Here is a 19,165-nt window from a genome sequence, read left to right on the forward strand (position 1 = left end):
TTTAAAACCCCACACAGCGCGTTCAATGCTGAACGCTGCATTTCCTATACCTGAAAGACTACGTCCCCACGCTGGCGCTGCGTACGTGAGGACGTACTTTGTAGGTGGGGTCGGCGTGAGGTGCGCTAAAATCAAACAGGAGAGGATTGACTGACAATCATCCCCCAGGACTTACTGTGCCGGGCAGCGCTCTGTGCCTGGCGGCGGCTCTCCCTATGTCCAGCGGCGGTTCTCCCTGTGCCCAGCGGCGGCTCTCTCTATGTCCAGCGGCGGCTCTCCCTGTGCCCGGCAGTGGCTGCTCCTCTCTGTGCGCATCGGCAGCGCTCTCCGTGCCCGCAGCCACTTCCAGCGCTCAGTGATCCCAGCCCCCCAGTACTCGAACTGCCTCCAAGCTCCCCTGGGTCTGCCTGTGCCCCCTGCGCTCTGTGCCCCTCTTTCTTCCCAGTGTTCTGTGCCCCCCCCCAGTCTCCCCAGTGATCTGTGCCCCACCCAGTCTCCCCAGTGATCTGTGCCCCCCAGTTTCCCCAGTGATCGGTGCCCCCCCAGTCTCCCCAGGGATCTGTGCCCCCCAATGATCTGTGCCCCCCCAGTCTTCCCAGTGATCTGTGCCCCCCCAGTCTCCCCAGTGATCTGTGCCCCCCCAGTCTCCCCAGTGATCTGTGCCCCCCAGTCTCCCCAGTGATCTGTGCCCCCGAGTCTCCCCAGTGATATGTGCCCCCGAGTCTCCCCAGTGATCTGTGCCCCCCCGAGTCTTCCCAGTGATCTGTGCCCCCCCAGCCTCCCCAGTGATCTGTGCCCCTCGCCAGTGATCTGTGCCCCCCAGTCTCCCCAGTGATCTGTGCCCCCCTAGTCTCCCCAGTGATCCGTGCCCTCCCCCAGTCTCCCCAGTGATCTCTGTGCCCTCCCCCAGTCTCCCCAGTGATCTCTGTGCCCTCCCCAGTGATCTCTGTGCCCCCCCCGTCTCCCCAGTGATCTCTGTGCCCCGAGCCTCTCCCAGGTCTGTCTGTGCCTTCAGCCTCTGCCATCCTTCTCTGTACCATCTGTGCCCCCAGCATCCCCCAGGTTTGTCTGTGCCTCCAGTCTTTCCCATCATTCTCTGTGCCCCCAGGGCTGTCTGTGTCCCTCCGGCATTCCGCAGGGCTGTCGGCTATGTATATAACCCCAGCAATGTTTGTGCCCCCAAGCTATGTCTGTGCAACCCAGTGATGTGTATATACCCCCAGTGAAGTCTGTGCCGCCCAGTGATGTATGTACTCCTAGTGAAGTCTGTGGCGCCCAGTGATGTATGTACCCCCAGTGACGTCTATGCCCTGCTGCTTCCCAAATTTTGTTTATATGCGAATTGCACATTTTCTGTTAGTATAATAAACCTCATTTCAATCCAGAAATATTACTCAGTCCATCAGTTATTAGATATATGAAACTGAAATAGCTGTTGCAAAAACCCAAATTGTTATAAAGAAAAAAGGTTAACATTAATAGGGGTGCCTAAACTTTTTCATATGACTGTATGGTGGGGGGTCCTAAAGTAGGTGGACAGAAAATAATAACATTTATTTTGATTTATATATAAAATTATATTTACTAACACAAGCATAACATTGACAATTAAATTTTATTCTGAACAATACAATTTGCACAACTTTGAAGTCTGCCTCTTTCGCTTTGACAAACATTTTTGCACAAGTCTCTTTGGGTATTAATTTCTTGAAATGCATCTCTTATGTAATTTTTGAAATCACTGACACTTTTTGGTTTTCGACTATAAAATTTGTCCTTGAGTACTCCCCAAAAGAAAAAATCCATTGGGGTCAAGTCTGGTGAACGTGCCGGCCAATCACGTGGGTTTCTTCGGCCAGTCCATTTATTAGGAAACGATTCATCAAGATACTCGCGGACTACTCTTGTATAATTTGAAGGGGCCCCATCTTTTTGGAAATAAAGGTCATTTGGATTAGGCTGTTGCTGTAACTGGGGAACAACTTGATTAATTAAAATTTCGAGATACTTATCTCCTGTGACTGTTCCATCAAAAAATATTGGTCCTAAAACACCAACACCTGAAATATCACCCCAAACATTAACACCAGGCTCATTTAGTTGTTGCTCTAATGTTAAATGCATGTTCTCATTATACCGGTAAATACAATTATGTCTGCTAATATGGCCGGATAATTTGAAAGAAGCTTCATCACTCCATATAATGTTATCTAAAATTAATGGACTTTCTTCAATTTCGTTAAGCATAATCTCACTAAACTGCAGCCACCTGTCTGGATCATCCTCCAATAAACCATGAAATTGACGTGAACGATAAGCTTTTCACCCAATAGATTTCATGATAGAGGCTCGTGTAATTCCCAATTCTAAAGAGACTCTTCTGGTGGACTTTTTTGGACTCTGAACAATGTTTCAGCAACAATTTATTTATTATTTTCTGTTCAGGCTGTTTTGGGTCGACCGGTTTTGGAGCATTAATGCTCCAGTGGCAGTGGCATTGAATTTGTAGCGAATGCGGTAAATGGTTTGTCTCTTTGGGGCTTGAGAACCAAATGTTTCAACCCAATTTGCTCTAGCAGTTTTTCCAGAGATTTCCAATACTCCTTTAAAATCCATTTTCTTTGATCTGTATTTAAATTATTTGCCATTATGGGTTATCTGAATTATCTGAAAAGAAAACAGATTTGGGGGAGATTTATCTGTGAAAACTACATGTGTAAAACTGAGTCAGTTGCCCTAAGCAACCAATCAGATTCCACTTTTCATTTTCCAAAGAGTCTGTGAAGAATGAAAAGTGGAATCTGATTGGTTGCTAAGGGCAACTGAGTCAGTTTCACTTTACACCATGTTTGATAAATCTCCCCCTTCCCCCCTTCATAGCCCTATTACACATACTGTCCACCTACCTTTGGACCACCCTGTATGTGTGTGTGTATGTATATATATATATATATATATATATATATATATATAATTAGTACAGACTAAAAGTTTGGACACACCTTCTCATTCAAACAGTTTTTTTTTCATGACTCTGAAAATTGTATATTCACATTGAAGGGATCAAAACTATGAATTAACACATGTGGAATGAAATACTTAACAAAAAAGTGTGAAACAACTGAAAATATGTCTTATATTCTAGGTTCTTCAAAGTAGCCACCTTTTGCTTTGATTACTGCTTTGCACACTCTTGGCATTCTCTTGATGAGCTTCAAGAGGTGGTCACCGGAAATGGTTTTCACTTCACAGGTGTGCCCTGTCAGGTTTAATAAGTGGGATTTCTTGCCTTATTAATGGGGTTGGGACCATCAATTGTGTTGTGCAGAAGTCTGGTGGATACACAGCTGATAGTCCTCCTGAATAGACTGTTAGCTGTTTTTTTTCTTGCCATAATACAAATTCTAAGTAAAGAGAAATGAGTGGACATCATTACTTTAAGAAATGAAGGTAAGTCACTCCGAAAAATTGGGAAAACTTTGAAAGTGTCCCCAAGTGCAGTGGCAAAAACCATCAAACGCTACAAAGAAACTGGCTCACATGAGGACCGCCCCAGGAATGGAAGACCAAGAGTCACCTCTGCTGCGGAGGATAAGTTTATTCGAGTCAGCAGCCTCAGAAATCGCAGGTTAACAGTAGCTCAGATTAGAGACCAGGTCAATGCCGCACAGAGTTCTAGCAGCAGACACATCTCTAGAACAACTGTTAAGAGGAGACTTTGTGCAGCAGGCCTTCATGGTAAAATAGCTGCTAGGAAACCACTGCTAAGGACAGGTAACAAGCAAAAGAGATTTGTTTGGGCTAAAGAACACAAGGAATGGACATTAGACCAGTGGAAATCTGTGCTTTGGTCTGATGAGTCCAAATTTGAGATCTTTGGATCCAACCACCGTGTCTTTGTGCGGCGTAGAAAAGGTGAATGGATGGACTCTACATGCCTGGTTGCCACCGTGAAGCATGGAGGAGGAGGTGTGATGGTGTAAGGCTATGTGCGCACTGGGAAATGGAATTTTCTTGAGAAAATTCCGCATGCTCTCAAAGATTACCGCACCCGCGGTAAAAAACCGCGGGAAACCGCACCCGAAAACCGCATGCGGTTTGCCGCAGTTTGCTGCGGTTTTACCGCGGTATTATTCGCGGTATTGCCGCGGTTTTGCCGCGTGCGGGTTGGGATGTGCTTTATTGCATTCAATGCAATAAAGCACATTGAAAAAAAAGTCATTTAATTCTGAGATAGTAGATAGACAGAAGAATAGATAGAGGGATAGATAGATAGACAGATAGAGGGATAGATAGATAGATGACAGATCGCTACATTTCCCACGGTCGGCAGTGAGTTCACATTACCGGCCGTGGGAAATGACCGGTAATTACCTCTGCTGTCTGCTGCTTTCATTCAGCGCTGTGTCTGTGACAGTCGCGGCTGGATGTAAGCAGCGCAGGACCTGTGGATTACGCCGGAGCGGTGGATTACGCCGGAGCTTTGGTGCGGGAGGGGTTAATAAAATGGTGAACGAGGCTTGTTTGTTTTATTTAAAATAAAGGATTTTTCAGTGTCTGTGTTTTTTCCACTTTACTTACGGGTTGATCATGTCAGGTGTCACATAGACGCTGCCATGATCAAGCCTGGAGTTAATGGCGGTGGTCCCCCACCATCATTAACCCCTTGTATTACCTTGCTGCCACTGCTACACGGCGGCAAGAAGAGCCGGGGACACTCCGGTAGTGCCGCATAATGCATGCGACATTCCCGGGGCAGCTGCGGCTGATATTCTCGGCTGCCGGAGGGGGAGTGAGGCGGGGGACATTAACCCTGCCCCTCTCCCTCCCCAGCCTGAGAATACCGGGCCGCCGCTGTGTGTTTACCTCGGCTGGAAGGTAAATATGCAGCGGAGCCCACGTTCTTTGTTTTCTATATTTCCGTTTTCTTTCTATGTGTGTTCTATGTGTCTATGTGTTCTGTGTCTGTGATGTCTGTGTGTCTGTGATCTGTGTGTGTTTACTCTGCACGGCTTCCTCTTCCTGTAATGACATCACTTCCCTGCAAAACCGCAGACAGGCGATGTACATTACCGGAGGTAAACCGCGAAATACCGCAGGCAATAACGCAGGAAAACGCAGTGAACCGCACAGAATTTGCTGCCTGCATTATTCCCTGCGGGATTTCATGATTAACATTGGAGTCAATGGAGTGAAATCCCGCAGCGATGTGCGGAAAAGAATTGACATGCACTTGTTTTTGCTGCGGGATTCCCGCAGCAAAACATGCAGCTGTCAAATTCCGCCCAGTGCGCACAGGATTTTTTTTCTCCATAGGATTTGCTGGTGATTCACTGCAGAGATGTTATGAACATTTTCTTCAGCGAAACATGCAGCAAATCTGTGGAAAATCCGCGGCAAAATCCGGTAAGTGCGCACATAGCCTAAGGGGGCTTTGCTGCTGACACTGTTGGGGATTTATTCAAAATTGAAGGCATACTGAACCAGCATGGCTTACCACAGCATCTTGCAGCAGCATGCTATTCCATCCGGTTTGCGTTTAGTTGGACCATCATTTATTTTTCAACTGGACAATGACCCCAAACACACCTCCAGGCAGTGTAAGGGCTATTTGACTAAGAAGGAGAGTGATGGGGTGCTACACCAAATGACCTGGCCTCCACAGTCACCAGACCTGAACCCAATCAAGATGGTTTGGGTGAGCTGGACCGCAGAGTGAAGGCAAAAGGGCCAACAAGTGCTAAGCATCTTTGGGAACTTCTTCAAGACTGTTGGAAGACCATTTTTGGTGACTACCTCTTGAAGCTCATCAAGAGAATGCCAAGAGTGTGCAAAGCAGTAATCAAAGCAAAATGTGTCTACTTTGAAAAACCTACAATATAAGACATATTTTCAGTTGTTTCACACTTTGTTGTTAAGTATTTCATTCCACGTGTGTTAATTCATAGTTTTGATGCCTTCAATGGGAATCTACAATTTTCAGAGTCATGAAAATAAAGAAAACTCTTTGAATGAGGTGTGTCCAAACTTTTGGTCTGTACTATATATATATATATATATATATATATATATTCCTTTCTTGTACAATTATTACCATTTAATGTCCCCATCCTGGTTTTCATCTTTTAGTAATGTCCCCATCCTGGTCCCCATTCTGTAATAATATGCCAATCCTTGTCCTCTTGTAGTAATGTCCACCATCCTTGTTCCCATCCTCTAGTAATGTGTCCAACCTTGTCCGCATCCTGTGGTAATGTGCCCATTCTTTTCCTCATTCTGTAGTAATGTGCCCATCCATGTCTCCATCCTGTAGTAATGTGCCCATACTGTAATGTGCCTATGCTGTAGTAATGTGCCTATCCTCGTGCCCTTGTAGTAATGTGACCATCCTGGTCCCCATCCTCTAGAGTAATGTGCCCATTCTGTAGTAATGTGCCCATCGTGTAGTAATGTATCCATCTTGGTCCCCATCCTGAAGTAATGTGCACATTCTGTAGTAATGTGATTATTCTTGTCCCCTTGTAGTAATGTACCATCCTGGTCCCCATCCTTTAGTAATGTGCCCATTTTGTAGTAATGTGCCCATCCTGTAGTATTATGTCCATCTTGGTCCCCATCCTGTAGTAATGTGCCCATCCTAGTCTCCATCTTGTAGGCATGGTTCTCAAACCTTGTGCCTATCCTGTAGTAATGTTCCCATCGTAGTCCTAGTCTCCATCCTTTAATAATGTGCCCATCCTTGCCCTCATCCTGTAGTAATGTGCCCATCCTTGTGCTCATCATGAAGTAATGTACCAGCCTTGTCCTCATCCTGTAGTAATGTGCCCATCCTAGTCTCCATCATGTACTAATGTACCCATCTTTGTTGCCATCCTGTAGTAATGTCCCCATGCTGTAGTAATGTGCCCATCCTTTAGTAATGTCCCCATCCTGTAGTAATGTGCCCATCCTGGTCGCTATCCTTTAGTAATGTCCCCATGTTGTAGTAATTTGCCCATCCTTTAGTAATGTCCCCATCCTGTAGTAATGTGCCCATCCTTGTCCCCAACCTGTAGTAAGGTGCCAATCCATGTGCCCATCATGTAGTAATGTGCCCTTCCTAGTCTCCATCCTAAATTAATGTGCCCATCCTAGTCCCCATCCTGTAGTAATGTGCCCTTCCTTGTGCTGCTCAAGTAGTAATGTGCCATCCTTGTCCCCATCCTGTAGTAATTTGCCCCATCCTTCTCCCTATCATTTAACAATGTGCACATCTTAGTCTCCATCATGTAGTAATGTGCCCATCCTGGTCCCCATCCTATAATAATGTGCCCATCCTGTAATAATGTCCCCATGCTGTAGTAATGTCCCCAGCCAGGTCCCCATCCTGTAGTAATGTCCCCATCCTGGTCCCCATCATGTAGTAATGTGCAGCATCCTAGTCCCTATTCTGTAATAATGTGCCCATGCTGGTCCTCTTCTTGCAGGAATGCCCTATCCAGTAGAATTATCACGTATTGTGCCATTTTTCACATACACACACACAGGAAAAAAAAGAATTTCTCACCTGTCCTTCGTTCCCTCGTTGTCCTGTTACCTGCTGCCTGCAGGCCTGTGGCCCCCTTGATGATCGCGGCCTGGCCTGCCACACTCAACGCTGTATTTCAGATGACTGATTTCCAGGCGCTGCGCAGAGATAAGCTCGGTACACAGCTAGACCAATGGCAGCCGCCGGCCAATCAGATACCAGCAGCTGATGCGTATGATGTCAGCCGATGGCTGCTGATTGCCCAGCGGCTGCTATTGCACTAGCTGTGTACAGAGGTTATTTCTGCGCTGCCCCTGGAAAACAGTCATCTGAAAAATATCGTAGTGAAGCGGCCCCAGACACCAGTAGTTATCATCAAAGGCCGCTTCTTACATTGTGGAGGAATGGTTGGGTGAATTAGGTATGGAAGAACTTGACTAGTCCACACTGAGCTCTGACCTCAACCCTATTGAAACCCTTCAGTTGTTGTAGAATAGGGTTTGTGAACTATACCCTCTCACATCATTGTCCAACATTTAAGACCTTACAAATGCTCTTCTGTATTAATAGGTGAAAATTCCAACAGCTACTATCTTGTACAAAGTGCAAGAGACCATATTACAGGGTGTGTCCACAACTTGGACAATCCCTTGTCCATCCGTATGTGTCCTCCCCCTTAAAATAACACTTATACTCACCTCCGGTGCCGACGTTGTTCCAGCGGTGTCAGCACTGTCTCTCCCATAATGGTGTAAAGTGTTATGTCACATGATCCCAGCGGCTGCTGCACTCTCTTTGGAAAAAATTGCCTACATTCGAAGGAAGTGAGTGCTGCCGCTCTTTTGCTTCCTCCGGAGGCATGTGATACATTTAAGTGAAAATCAGTTTTTTTTTACCTACACATATCAGGCTTCATAGTATATACGGTAAATAATGTGGCAAACATGAATGTAAAGATCCGGGCACAATGAATGCTTTGCATGATCAGAATTGCTGAATATCGCTAAAAAGAGGCGTGCGTAATGTAAATTCTTGCCTGCTATTAACAGATGAGAACTGGTTGCTTGCTCAGTGATACTTGCTTTTAGCCATGCATTGGATCCCAGTGGTCGTCAATTATGTCTTTACTATCACCACTGATTAACAATACCAGTTAAATGAGTTTATTCTGAAATAAGCTGCTATTATCATAGAGGATTGTTACTTGCCCTTTAGCATTCTTCACTAAGAAACATCTGCTCGCGTTCTGGAAGATTTCTGAAATTTCTACCCTGGTAACTCAAGACTGGCAAACATTAGGATTTGCTATCTACTCCTGAAACCAATGTTTAACTTTTGGTTGAAAATTAACACTACATATAAAATAGAGCGTCAAAACATGACCTAGGGACTGTAGTGGGCTTGGAGCATGGGAATCACAGTGAAAGAAAGTGGAAACCTCACAGAAATAAGTGTCATAATTAGGGATGATCGAATACCAAAATATCCGACTTCGCGAATATCCGACAAATAGGTCACTGATGTTCAACTATTCGCGAATATTCAACGCGCAAAGTAAGTCTATGGGAAACCCGAATAATTTCACGATGGACCTAACGGCGAGCTGTGGTGACTAAGGAGAAGGCTGAAATGGATGGGAAAAGGCAGGATTTCTCCCTCTCTGTCTCTCTTTCTCTCTCATCGGAGCGGATGTCGTTTTATTTGTCGGATACCGATTGGTGCGAATAGCCTGCTATCCGTCGGATACTGAATAGTGGCGAATACATTCGCTCATCCCTAGTCATAATCTCATGGCTATGTTCACATGTGGCAGTAAAGGAGGGGAGATTTCAGCAAACGTTGCATATAAAATTCACACTGGAAATTGGCCTAAATCCTCAGCATGGGAATATATGCTGCAAATTTTCATCATTTGAAAAGTGTAGGATACAGATCACATGATGAATGTGTATGCGAGCGTATCACATAAAGAGGGTGTTTTTTCCTAATGACCCCATCTACTTTTTTCAGTGAGAGGTGTTCACCTGTGCAGCGCTCCACCATGTTGGCATTTTGCAGTATCGCCCCCCCTTTAGCCATGCCCCGCCAGTTACTCCATAGGCTTTATTATACTGTCTCTATTTGGTGAAATATAAAGTTAAAATCCTTTCAGACTGTTCCTAATTTGACATTTTCTCTTCCTTGTGGTTAATCATTTTGCGGTCAGTGTAGATATTGTAGGAAATGCTTTCTATGTACGGCTGCATTTCTCCATTGGTTGGCAGTGCTGTAACACTCATGTGTATACACAGACGGTCTGTGCTGCTCAGTGCCCATACATGAGGGATACACTGAAGCTAAGGCTGGAGTCAGGAGCTTTTTAATGGGTGTTACAGGCAGGCGGAGTTTTTCTCGTCACTAAATTTTCCTTCCTACACTGCAAAAGCTTAATCTACTTTAATTTGGCATGAAGACGGCTAGGAAGAATGATGTGGCATCTGCATAGTAGTGACCAGGACCTGAATGCCCTGCTGGTATCGCTCATGTGCTGTATGGGTCAGTAAGTGCCAAGCTCTGCCATTGTACTGCTTGTTATCTAGTGCCTGTCATTGCTGGACACTTATTCAGCACAGTTTGTGTACTGTATATAATGCTAATGACTTTGAGCATTTTGCTTTTGTATTTATTTTCGCTGCCTGAAATGTCTTATTGTGATTAGGTTTATTCTTAGAAAATGTTTACCAAAAGCCTAAGATTAAATAAAATTACATACTCTGTAATAGCTGCTTCAGACCTCCATGCAAATCATTCCGAGCATGGACCGGCCATGTCTCTCCTGACCCGAGCGTCAGTCTCACATATTATGCTGTCACACTCGGGAGACATGTAGTCTGTCCATGTGTTGCAGGTTGTGCATGGTCCTCTGCTGCTTCTGTCATGCTCCTTCCCAGTTCCTCCACTGGTATCTGTATCCAGTCCTCCACCAATGACATTTCAGTAAGAATAAAGGTGACATACTGCTGCAGCCAGTGATTGGCTACAGCGGTCACATGTCAGTAATGAAATGTTATTATTAGAGGCCAGGATACAGAGACCGGTGGGAACTAGGGAAGGGGCAGCATGGTAATGGTTGTGGGTCTGTAGAAACTAGGGAAGGGGCAGCATGGTAATGGTTGTGGGTCTTTAGGAACTAGGGAAGGGGCAGCATGATAATGGTTGTGGGTCTATAGGAACTAGGGAAGGGGCAGCATGGTAATAGTTGTGGGTCTTTAGGAGCTAGGGAAGGGGCAGTATGATAATGGTTGTGGGTCTATAGGAACTAGGGAAGGGGCAGCATGGTAATGGTTGTGGGTCTGTAGAAACTAGGGAAGGGGCAGCATGGTAATGGTTGTGGGTCTGTAGGAACTAGGGAAGGGGCAGCATGATAATGGTTGTGGGTCTATAGGAACTAGGGAAGGGTAAGCATGGTAATGGTTGTGGGTCTATAGGAACTAGGGAAGGGGCAGCATGGTAATGGTTGTAGGTCTGTAATAATAATTTGATTCAGTGTGATATTTTAGGGCAGTCTAAAGCGCGCTTTACACGCTGCGACATCGCCCGAGCGATCTCGTTGGGGTCACGGAATTTGTGACGCACATCCGGTCGCTTTAGCGATGTCTTTGCGTGTGACACCTATGAGCGATTTTGAATCGTCACAAAAACGTTCAAAATCGCTCATCGGTGACATGGGGGTCCATTCTCAAATATTGCTGCGCTGCTGATCGGTGTACGAAGTAGTTCATCGCTCCTGCGGCAGCACACATCGCTATGTGTGACACCGCAGGAACGAGGAACCTCACCTTACCTACGGTCGCCGGCAGTGAGGAAGGAAGAAGGTGGGCGGGATGTTACGTCCCACTCATCTCTGCCCCTCCGCTTCTATTGGGCAGCGGTTCAGTGACGCTGCTGTGACGTCGCTGTGACGCTGAACGAACCGCCCCCTTAGAAAGGAGGCGGTTCGCCGGTCACAGCGACGTTGGTAGGCAGGTAAGTATGTGTGACGGGTCCGCGCGATGTTGTGCGCCACGGGCAGCGATTTGCCCGTGTCGCACAACCGATGGGGGCGGGTACGCACACTAGCGATATCGGTCACGATATCGCAGCATGTAAAGCGGCCTTAGGTTTTAAGGGGCTTACCAAGTTATTTAAAGCCGACAACCTCTTAAAATCAAACAAATCGACAGTACATTTATACAGACGTTATCACTTTTATCCTTTATAAAGCAACCAGTATTGTTACAGTTAGAACGCCCACTTACACTACCACCCAATTCTGATTTCCTAGTAGGTATGCAGGAGCACCCGAATAGTAGCTTCAGAAGTCATCAAATGTGCCATTTATGATTTCAGAAAAGCAAAAGCTGGGTGTCTATCCATTCCCGTCATCCTTCTTTCCTAGGAACAGATGTAATTCTGAACAAATTATCAAAAGAGGAGGGGACTTGTATTGTATGGTATTTCAATATTTTTCTCCCACCCCCATTCCCACAAGGCTTTTTTTCAAGTGGACATTTTCTCAGGATAACCACGATCCACATGCTTTCTTGGGATATATTGATGTATTGTCATGTCCTCAATCCAAATGCAGTTGAGGCCTCTTTCACATGTTCGTGAAAATCACGCACGTTTTTCACGGACGTGTCAAAGGTGCGTATTGCTCTCTGTGTGATAACACACGGAGAACAGGAACTTTCTGCTCACTTGTCCCTGGCGTTGCTGTCCGTGGTGCTGATCTACGGTCTCCCGATCCTGCCGACTCCCTGCTGCTGCTTACGGCCCGCAGTGGAGTGAATATGCAATGAGCATAATGAGCGGGGGTCGGAAGTAAGAAATTAATTTTAATTCACAGACACGTGTATTTTCTCCGGGGCATGTCACACGGCATGTCCGTGTGCGGTTCGTGTGACACCCGTGATGCCAGAGAAAAATGGACATGTCTACGTGTGGAGCACACAGGCACACGTATGTTCCACACGGACACACGGCCCATGGCAAAACACGCACGTGAGCGCAGACCCTTTGATTTTAATGGTTCTACGTGTGCCCGTGTCTTCGGCACGTGAGGAAACGGACCAAACACGTACCGGAGACATGGACGTATGAAGGAGGCCTGACATGGGAGGGATATCTTAAGTGGACACCTTTCCAGTATATGTACAGTACAGACCAAATGTTTGGACACACCTTCTCATTCAAAACGTTTTCTTTATTTCCGTGACTCTGAAAATTGTAGATTCACATTGAAGGCATTAAAACTATGAATTAACACATGTGGAATGAAATACTTAACAAAAAAAGTGTGAAACAACTGAAAATATCACATTTTGCTGTGATTACTGCTTTGCACACTCTTGGCATTCTCTTGATGAGCTTCAAGAGGTAGTCACTGTAAATGGTCTTCCAACAGTCTTGAAGGAGTTCCCAGAGATGCTTAGCACTTGTTGGCCCCTTTGCCTTCACTCTGCGGTCCAGCTCTCCCAAACCATCTCTATTGGGTTCAGGTCTGGTGATTGTGGAGGCCAGGTCATCTGGCGTAGCACCCCATCACTCTCCTTCGTCAAATAGCCCTTACACAGCCTGGAGGTGTGTTTGGGGTCATTGTCCTGTTGAAAAATAAATGATGGTCCAACTAAACGCAAACTGGATGGAATAGCATGCTGCTGCGAGATGCTGTGGTAGCCATGCTGGTTCAGTATGCCTTCAGTTGTGAATAAATCCCCAACAGTGTCGCCAGCAAAGCACCCCCACACCATCACACCTCCTCCTTTATGCTTCACGGTGGGAACCAAGCATGTAGAGTCCATCCGTTCACCTTTGCTACGCCGCACAAAGACACGGTGGTTGGATCCAAAGATCTCAAATTTGGACTCATCAGACCAAAGCACAGATTTCCACTGGTCTAATGTCCATTCCTTGTGTTTTTTAGCCCAAACAAATCTCTTCTGCTTGTTACCTGTCCTTAGCAGTGGTTTCCTAGCAGCTATTTTACCATAAAGGCTTGCTGCACAAAGTCTCCTCTTAACAGTTGTTCTAGAGATGTGTCTGCTGCTAGAACTCTGTGTGGCATTGACCTGGTCTCTAATCTAATCTGAGCTGATGTTAACCTGCAATTTCTGAGGCTGGTGACTCGGATAAACTTATCCTCCGCAGCAGAGGTGACTCTTGGTCTTCCTTTCCTGGAGCGGTCCTCATGTGAGCCAGTTTCTTTGTAGCGTTTGTTGGTTTTTGCCACTGCACTTGGGGACACTCAAACTTTTCCCACTTTTTCGCACTGATTGGCCTTCATTCTTAAAGTAATGATGGCCACTCGTTTTTCTTTACTTAGCTGCTTTTTTCTTGCCATAATACAAATTCTGACAGTCTATTCAGTAGGACTATCAGCTGTGCATCCTCCAAACCTCTGCACAACACAACTGATGGTCCCAACCCCATTTATAAGGCAAGAAATCCCACTTATTAAACCTGACAGGGCACACCTTGTGAAGTGAAAACCATTTCCGGTGACTACCTCTTGAAGCTCATCAAGAGAATGCCAAGAGTGTGCAAAGCAGTAATCAAAGCAAAAGATGGCTACATGGCTACTTTGAAGAACCTAGAATATAAGACATATTTTCAGTTGTTTCACAATTTTTTGTTAAGTATTTCATTCCACATGTGTTAATTCATAGTTTTGATGCCTTCAATGTGAATCAACAATTTTCAAAGTCATGAAAATAAAGAAAACTCTTTGAATGAGAAGGTGTGTCCAAACTTTTGGTTTGTACTGTATATAGTATAACCTTCTTAGTAATAGCTGGTAAACTAATTCACAGCAAGAACGGCAACAATGCTTACCTGCCCAGGCCACAGAAACAAATGCACTCACAGGATGCAGCAAAACCCCTTAATACAGATGGAGGCAACAGGTGCAAAATACTGATGGAGCAACCACTCACACACTGTCACTCCATGGAGGGGATGATTGCTTAGTATTAAAATTGCATACAAATGGTTTGTATAAGGCACCATACACACATGTAGGTGCACAGTGTCTGGCTTACAAGCCTATTGATGACGCCCATACTATTAGACTAGATGGGCTGCCCGGCACTATATACTTGCACCACACAGGAACGGAGACCCCAGTTTACAAGGCCTACATTTATGGCCTGGCTGCATCCTGTAAATAGATATAAGTGTGATTCAGCTATATATTGTGCTCCAAAGCTATATTACTCCTGCCAGACTGAGTAAAATGGGGAACTCTCGGAGTGGTTGTTGCCTGAGAAGTGGGGAGGAGGCAGCGGATTTTTGGCATGTGATTTGGGCTTGCAGAGATCTCCAGCTATATTGGAGAGAGGTGGTGGTCTTCTTTTCTGAGATTCTGGAGCTGGATTTCCTGCTAGATCCCCTGTTGTGTATCCTTGGGATTCTGGATGCTGAGGAATAGTCGTGGTACAACAATTTTTTGATGAAGAAGACCCTATTCTTGGCATGAAAAGGGATAGTTCTAAGATGGATGGATAGGCGACCCCCTAGTAGATCGCAGTGGATCCATTTAGTAAATACTACCTTGTCCTTTGAACATTTTATTTATAAACAGGGGTTGCCCACAAAAGTTTGACAGGGTATGGGGAGGGTACCTGAGCTCCCCGTTGACCGGGGGATCTATACCAGTCTTTAAATCGCTGCTAAAGGACCTGAGGGGCTCTTGATTCTTTACTTGTTTGCTTATTTTTCTCAAAGTTATGGAAGACTCGAAGTCATGTTTGCATACTTTATAGAAATTCTGTCTACATCCTGTCAGAGTATTAAGATATATGTGATTTGCAATATGGTTTATTTATCGTCAATGCACAATTCTTTCGATACTGAGAATATTTATTTGAATCCAAGAACTTTTGTTGTATGTACATCCTTCAAGAAACCGAGTTTAAAAAAGAAAAAACTATGATAAGTGCAAAAAAAATAAACTGTATATAAAATATATATATGAGGTATTAGTTGATATTTTGGCCAAAATATGCAAGCTCGCAACCCAAATGTCAAGGGTCCTCATGTCTTGCGAGTCCCTAGCTGGTAAACCTAAAAGCTTTGTATCCATAGCTAAACAATAAGGCCTCATTCAGACATCAGTTTCACGAATGAGAAAAATAGACCGAGTTTCATCAGTGATTTTCATCACTTTGTATGTGGAAAAAAATGATTTATTATTTATTATGTAATATATATATTTTTTTACTGGATATAATTTGCATTTCAAATCCATGTCTAATTAATTTAAGTCTCTGTGTGATCAAACATTTTACTGAAGATAATAGGATCGGGGAAGCAGGAAGAGCCATTAGGAAAAAAATATGGTCAATAGTTTAATATAATGTATTTGTGATGTAAAAAGAAATAAAAAAACGATGTTATCTGTAAGATATATAGTTAAATGGGTTCTCTGGTGGCTCTCACGTTTCCTTTACAAAGTGAGAGGCGCTCATGACATTGCGGTGACAGATGCCGGGCATTCCATGTCCTGGCAGTATTTGTGCACGCGTCCGATTCTAGTGAGTACGACACGTGCATGATACCAGCTGAGCGTGCGCGAGACATGGCAGGCACCTGTCAACGCAACGTTATCCGCGGCCCTCACCCAATCAAAAATAAACAATAACCCAGATGTGAACACAGCCTTAGCCTAAAATCTCATGATACATTTTTGATGCTGTAGATTTTCTGCAACATTTCTGCATCAATTATCTATTAAAGGCTACCTTGCATTTATTAGTTCATTCATTCATTCATTCATTCATTTATTTATTTATTTATTTATCGCTCTATTTATTTATGTATTTAATGCATTTTTTTTGCGTACATTTTTATTGTTTGTTTGTTTTTTTCAACTGTGAATTTTGTATCTTTTTAATAAAGCTGCTTTGTTTTGGAAATTTGCGTTTTTACCAGCAAATTTTGAGCAACTCATTCAAGTCTGTTGGGATTATCTGGAAATAAAACTCAAATTTACTGCAAGGGAAATTGACATGCAGATTCCAAAAACTGTTGAAATAAAGCAGAGGGGCATGAGGTTTACATAGCTCATACACTTTGCTGGAACTGTAAGATGCTATATTTTTTATGCAGTGGGAAAAACGTGGGAGCATAGCCTTCGGCCGGCTTCACACTTGCGATTAACTCGCACGAATGCAATGCGAGAAAATCTCACATTGCACTCGGACCAATGTTACTCAATGAGGCAGCTCCCATCTGCTATTTTTTTCTCAGTCCAAATCGGACTGAGAAAAAAATTGCTGCATGCTACGTTTTGATGAGTTTCTCGCACGAGTCTCTCCAATGAAAGTCTATGGATGCGTGAAAAAAAAAGGATGTGACACGAACGGCACATACACCATCCTAGTGACATCTGTTTTTCTCAATACATTTCACGCATGTAGCAGAGAACACTGTAAATGCTCCTGTACATAACAGTACATGAATAGCAGCTGCTGAGGGTAAAAACTGATTGCACACTGACAGCATACTGATGAAATGTGAGAAGAAATCATCCGACTTTCTAGCATGAGAATCGGACCGATTTTACACTCGCAAGTGTGATTCCAGCCTTAATGTGAGTGAGCCTCCATTGTGTCATCCATTCAGCAATCCTATATTAATGTAAGGTAATTATGTAGCATTTTATTGCAGGTATAGAATTATTGAATCAGTATTATCTACCCATTTTCATCAAATGTTAAATCATTTTACTTTGTATTTTCAGATGAAAGAGACAAAGTTCAAAAGAAGACATTTACCAAATGGATTAACCAGCACCTTATGAAGGTGAGAATTATAATTTTTCCTATATATTATTTACTTCTGAATCGCCTTGTCCCAGTCTGATAGCAAGAGATGGGAACTAACAATGAAGTAACATATAGTTTTTCCTCCCCTGTGGACTTTGGTGGCGGTGCTGCAGTGATGACATCCGGTTACCTGCAGACTAATGCAGTCAATCACTGTCTGCAGCAGTTATGGTAGGGCAGTGATTGGATGCAGAGATCGCTTAGCTTTAATGTCACATTATATTCAATGTCTCCCCACTATTGAGTCTCTGGGCTTATGAGTGTCCGGCCTAATCCATCAGAAACAAATCTGGGCCATTTGCATTTGTAACGTATTGGTTTTGCGGTGTGTGATGGGATAACTAGGAACAGGTGAGACTCTGATCCCAAAGATACGCCTGAAGATGGCAATATTTGGGCTGCTTTCCTAACCCTAGCTCTTGAACATCCCTGGTGTAGTGGCCACCCTCCCTCAACCCAGGAGAGGGCTGAGACAGGAGTGGTTAATCCCACACAAATAAAAAGATGGGGGAAAACCAAAACTCAAACTACCAGCAATCGCTCACAGAGATATAGACAATACGTGATCAGGAGGAAACTAAGGGAAGGGAGGAAATAATCAGACAACAAGAGTATTTCCACATCACACCAAATAGCACACAGAAGTACATCTGCAACAAGATATCAAAGCACAAGGATTGGGATTGCAAAAGCTATCATCAGCATGGGAGACCAGGCTCCACCATCTTAAAAAGGGCGGCGGCAACTGTGATAAGTCTCCTGCAACTTGTGACTCAAGAGATAATCCACAGGCTAGCAGAAATTAACTCCTGCAAACCTAATTACTAACAGGAGCACAGTTGATCAATGCTCGAGCCTGTCTGTGCAACTCAAAAGCAGCATTGTCTGGAGTGTCTGACCCTGTTGTATGAACAGCGTCAGAAGTAGTCCAGACACTCGGCGAGTTTTAAGCCAGACACTGTGTGACAATTGGAATGTCATCACTAACTTGCTGATTAAGATATTAAAATCGTATCTGTTACTCTAGATTAATGTGGGAATTTTACCAGATTATGAGAAGTTATTTTTTTTTAATTATTATGTTTTTGGACTATAAGACCCTCTTTACCATAAGGCGCACCAGAAAATAGAAAAAACATTTTTCCTATTAACTAAATCTTCCCTGGTGGTGTAAAGAAGGGAGGAGTCATGAGTACTGATTTTAATGTATTAGGGTAGAATAGGTAGATAATAAATCTATTGTTAGTGTCTCTTTTCAGTGTGTATTATACACACACAGCTCTGCTATATGCAAACTACCTGCACATATAAACACATACAGGTCTGCTACTGGCACATATAAACACACAGCTTTGCTACATGCACACTGCATACACATATAGACACACAGCTCTGCTACATGCAAATTGCATGCACATAGACACATATGCAGATCGTCTACATGCAAACTAAATGCATATAGTGCTGGCCAAAAGTATTGGCGCCCCTGCAATTCTGTCAGATAATACTCAGTTTCTTCTTGAAAGTTGACGAGAGATTTCAACGCAAGATTGTGCGGATGGTGGATAAAGAACCTCGATTAACATGCAAACAAGTTCAAGCTGCCCTGCAGTCCGAGGGTACAACATTGTCAACCCGTACTATCTGTCGGCGTCTGAATGAAAAGGGACTGTATGGTAGGATACCCAGGAAGACCCCACTTCTTACCCCGAGACATAAAAAAGCCAGGCTGGAGTTTGCCAAAACTTACCTGAGAGAGCCTTAAAATGTTTTGGAAGAATGTTCTCTGGTCAGTTGAGACAAAAGTAGAGCT

General features: G+C 44.1%; 1 protein-coding gene across 21 annotated transcripts in view; it reads left to right on the top strand.

The window, feature by feature from the left end:
• DST (dystonin) overlaps positions 1 to 19,165 on the top strand; it is an 879,552-nt gene that overhangs the window by 295,130 nt on the left and 565,257 nt on the right. For all 21 annotated transcript variants that reach the window (XM_075340287.1, XM_075340288.1, XM_075340270.1 and 18 more), the window contains one exon: positions 17,268 to 17,329. In XM_075340287.1, the coding sequence (XP_075196402.1) occupies positions 17,268 to 17,329 (62 nt within the window). The remainder of the gene's footprint in view (positions 1 to 17,267; positions 17,330 to 19,165) is intronic.

This window comes from Anomaloglossus baeobatrachus, chromosome 3 (assembly GCF_048569485.1).
Source record: "Anomaloglossus baeobatrachus isolate aAnoBae1 chromosome 3, aAnoBae1.hap1, whole genome shotgun sequence".
Classification (NCBI taxonomy): Eukaryota; Metazoa; Chordata; class Amphibia; order Anura; family Aromobatidae; genus Anomaloglossus; species Anomaloglossus baeobatrachus.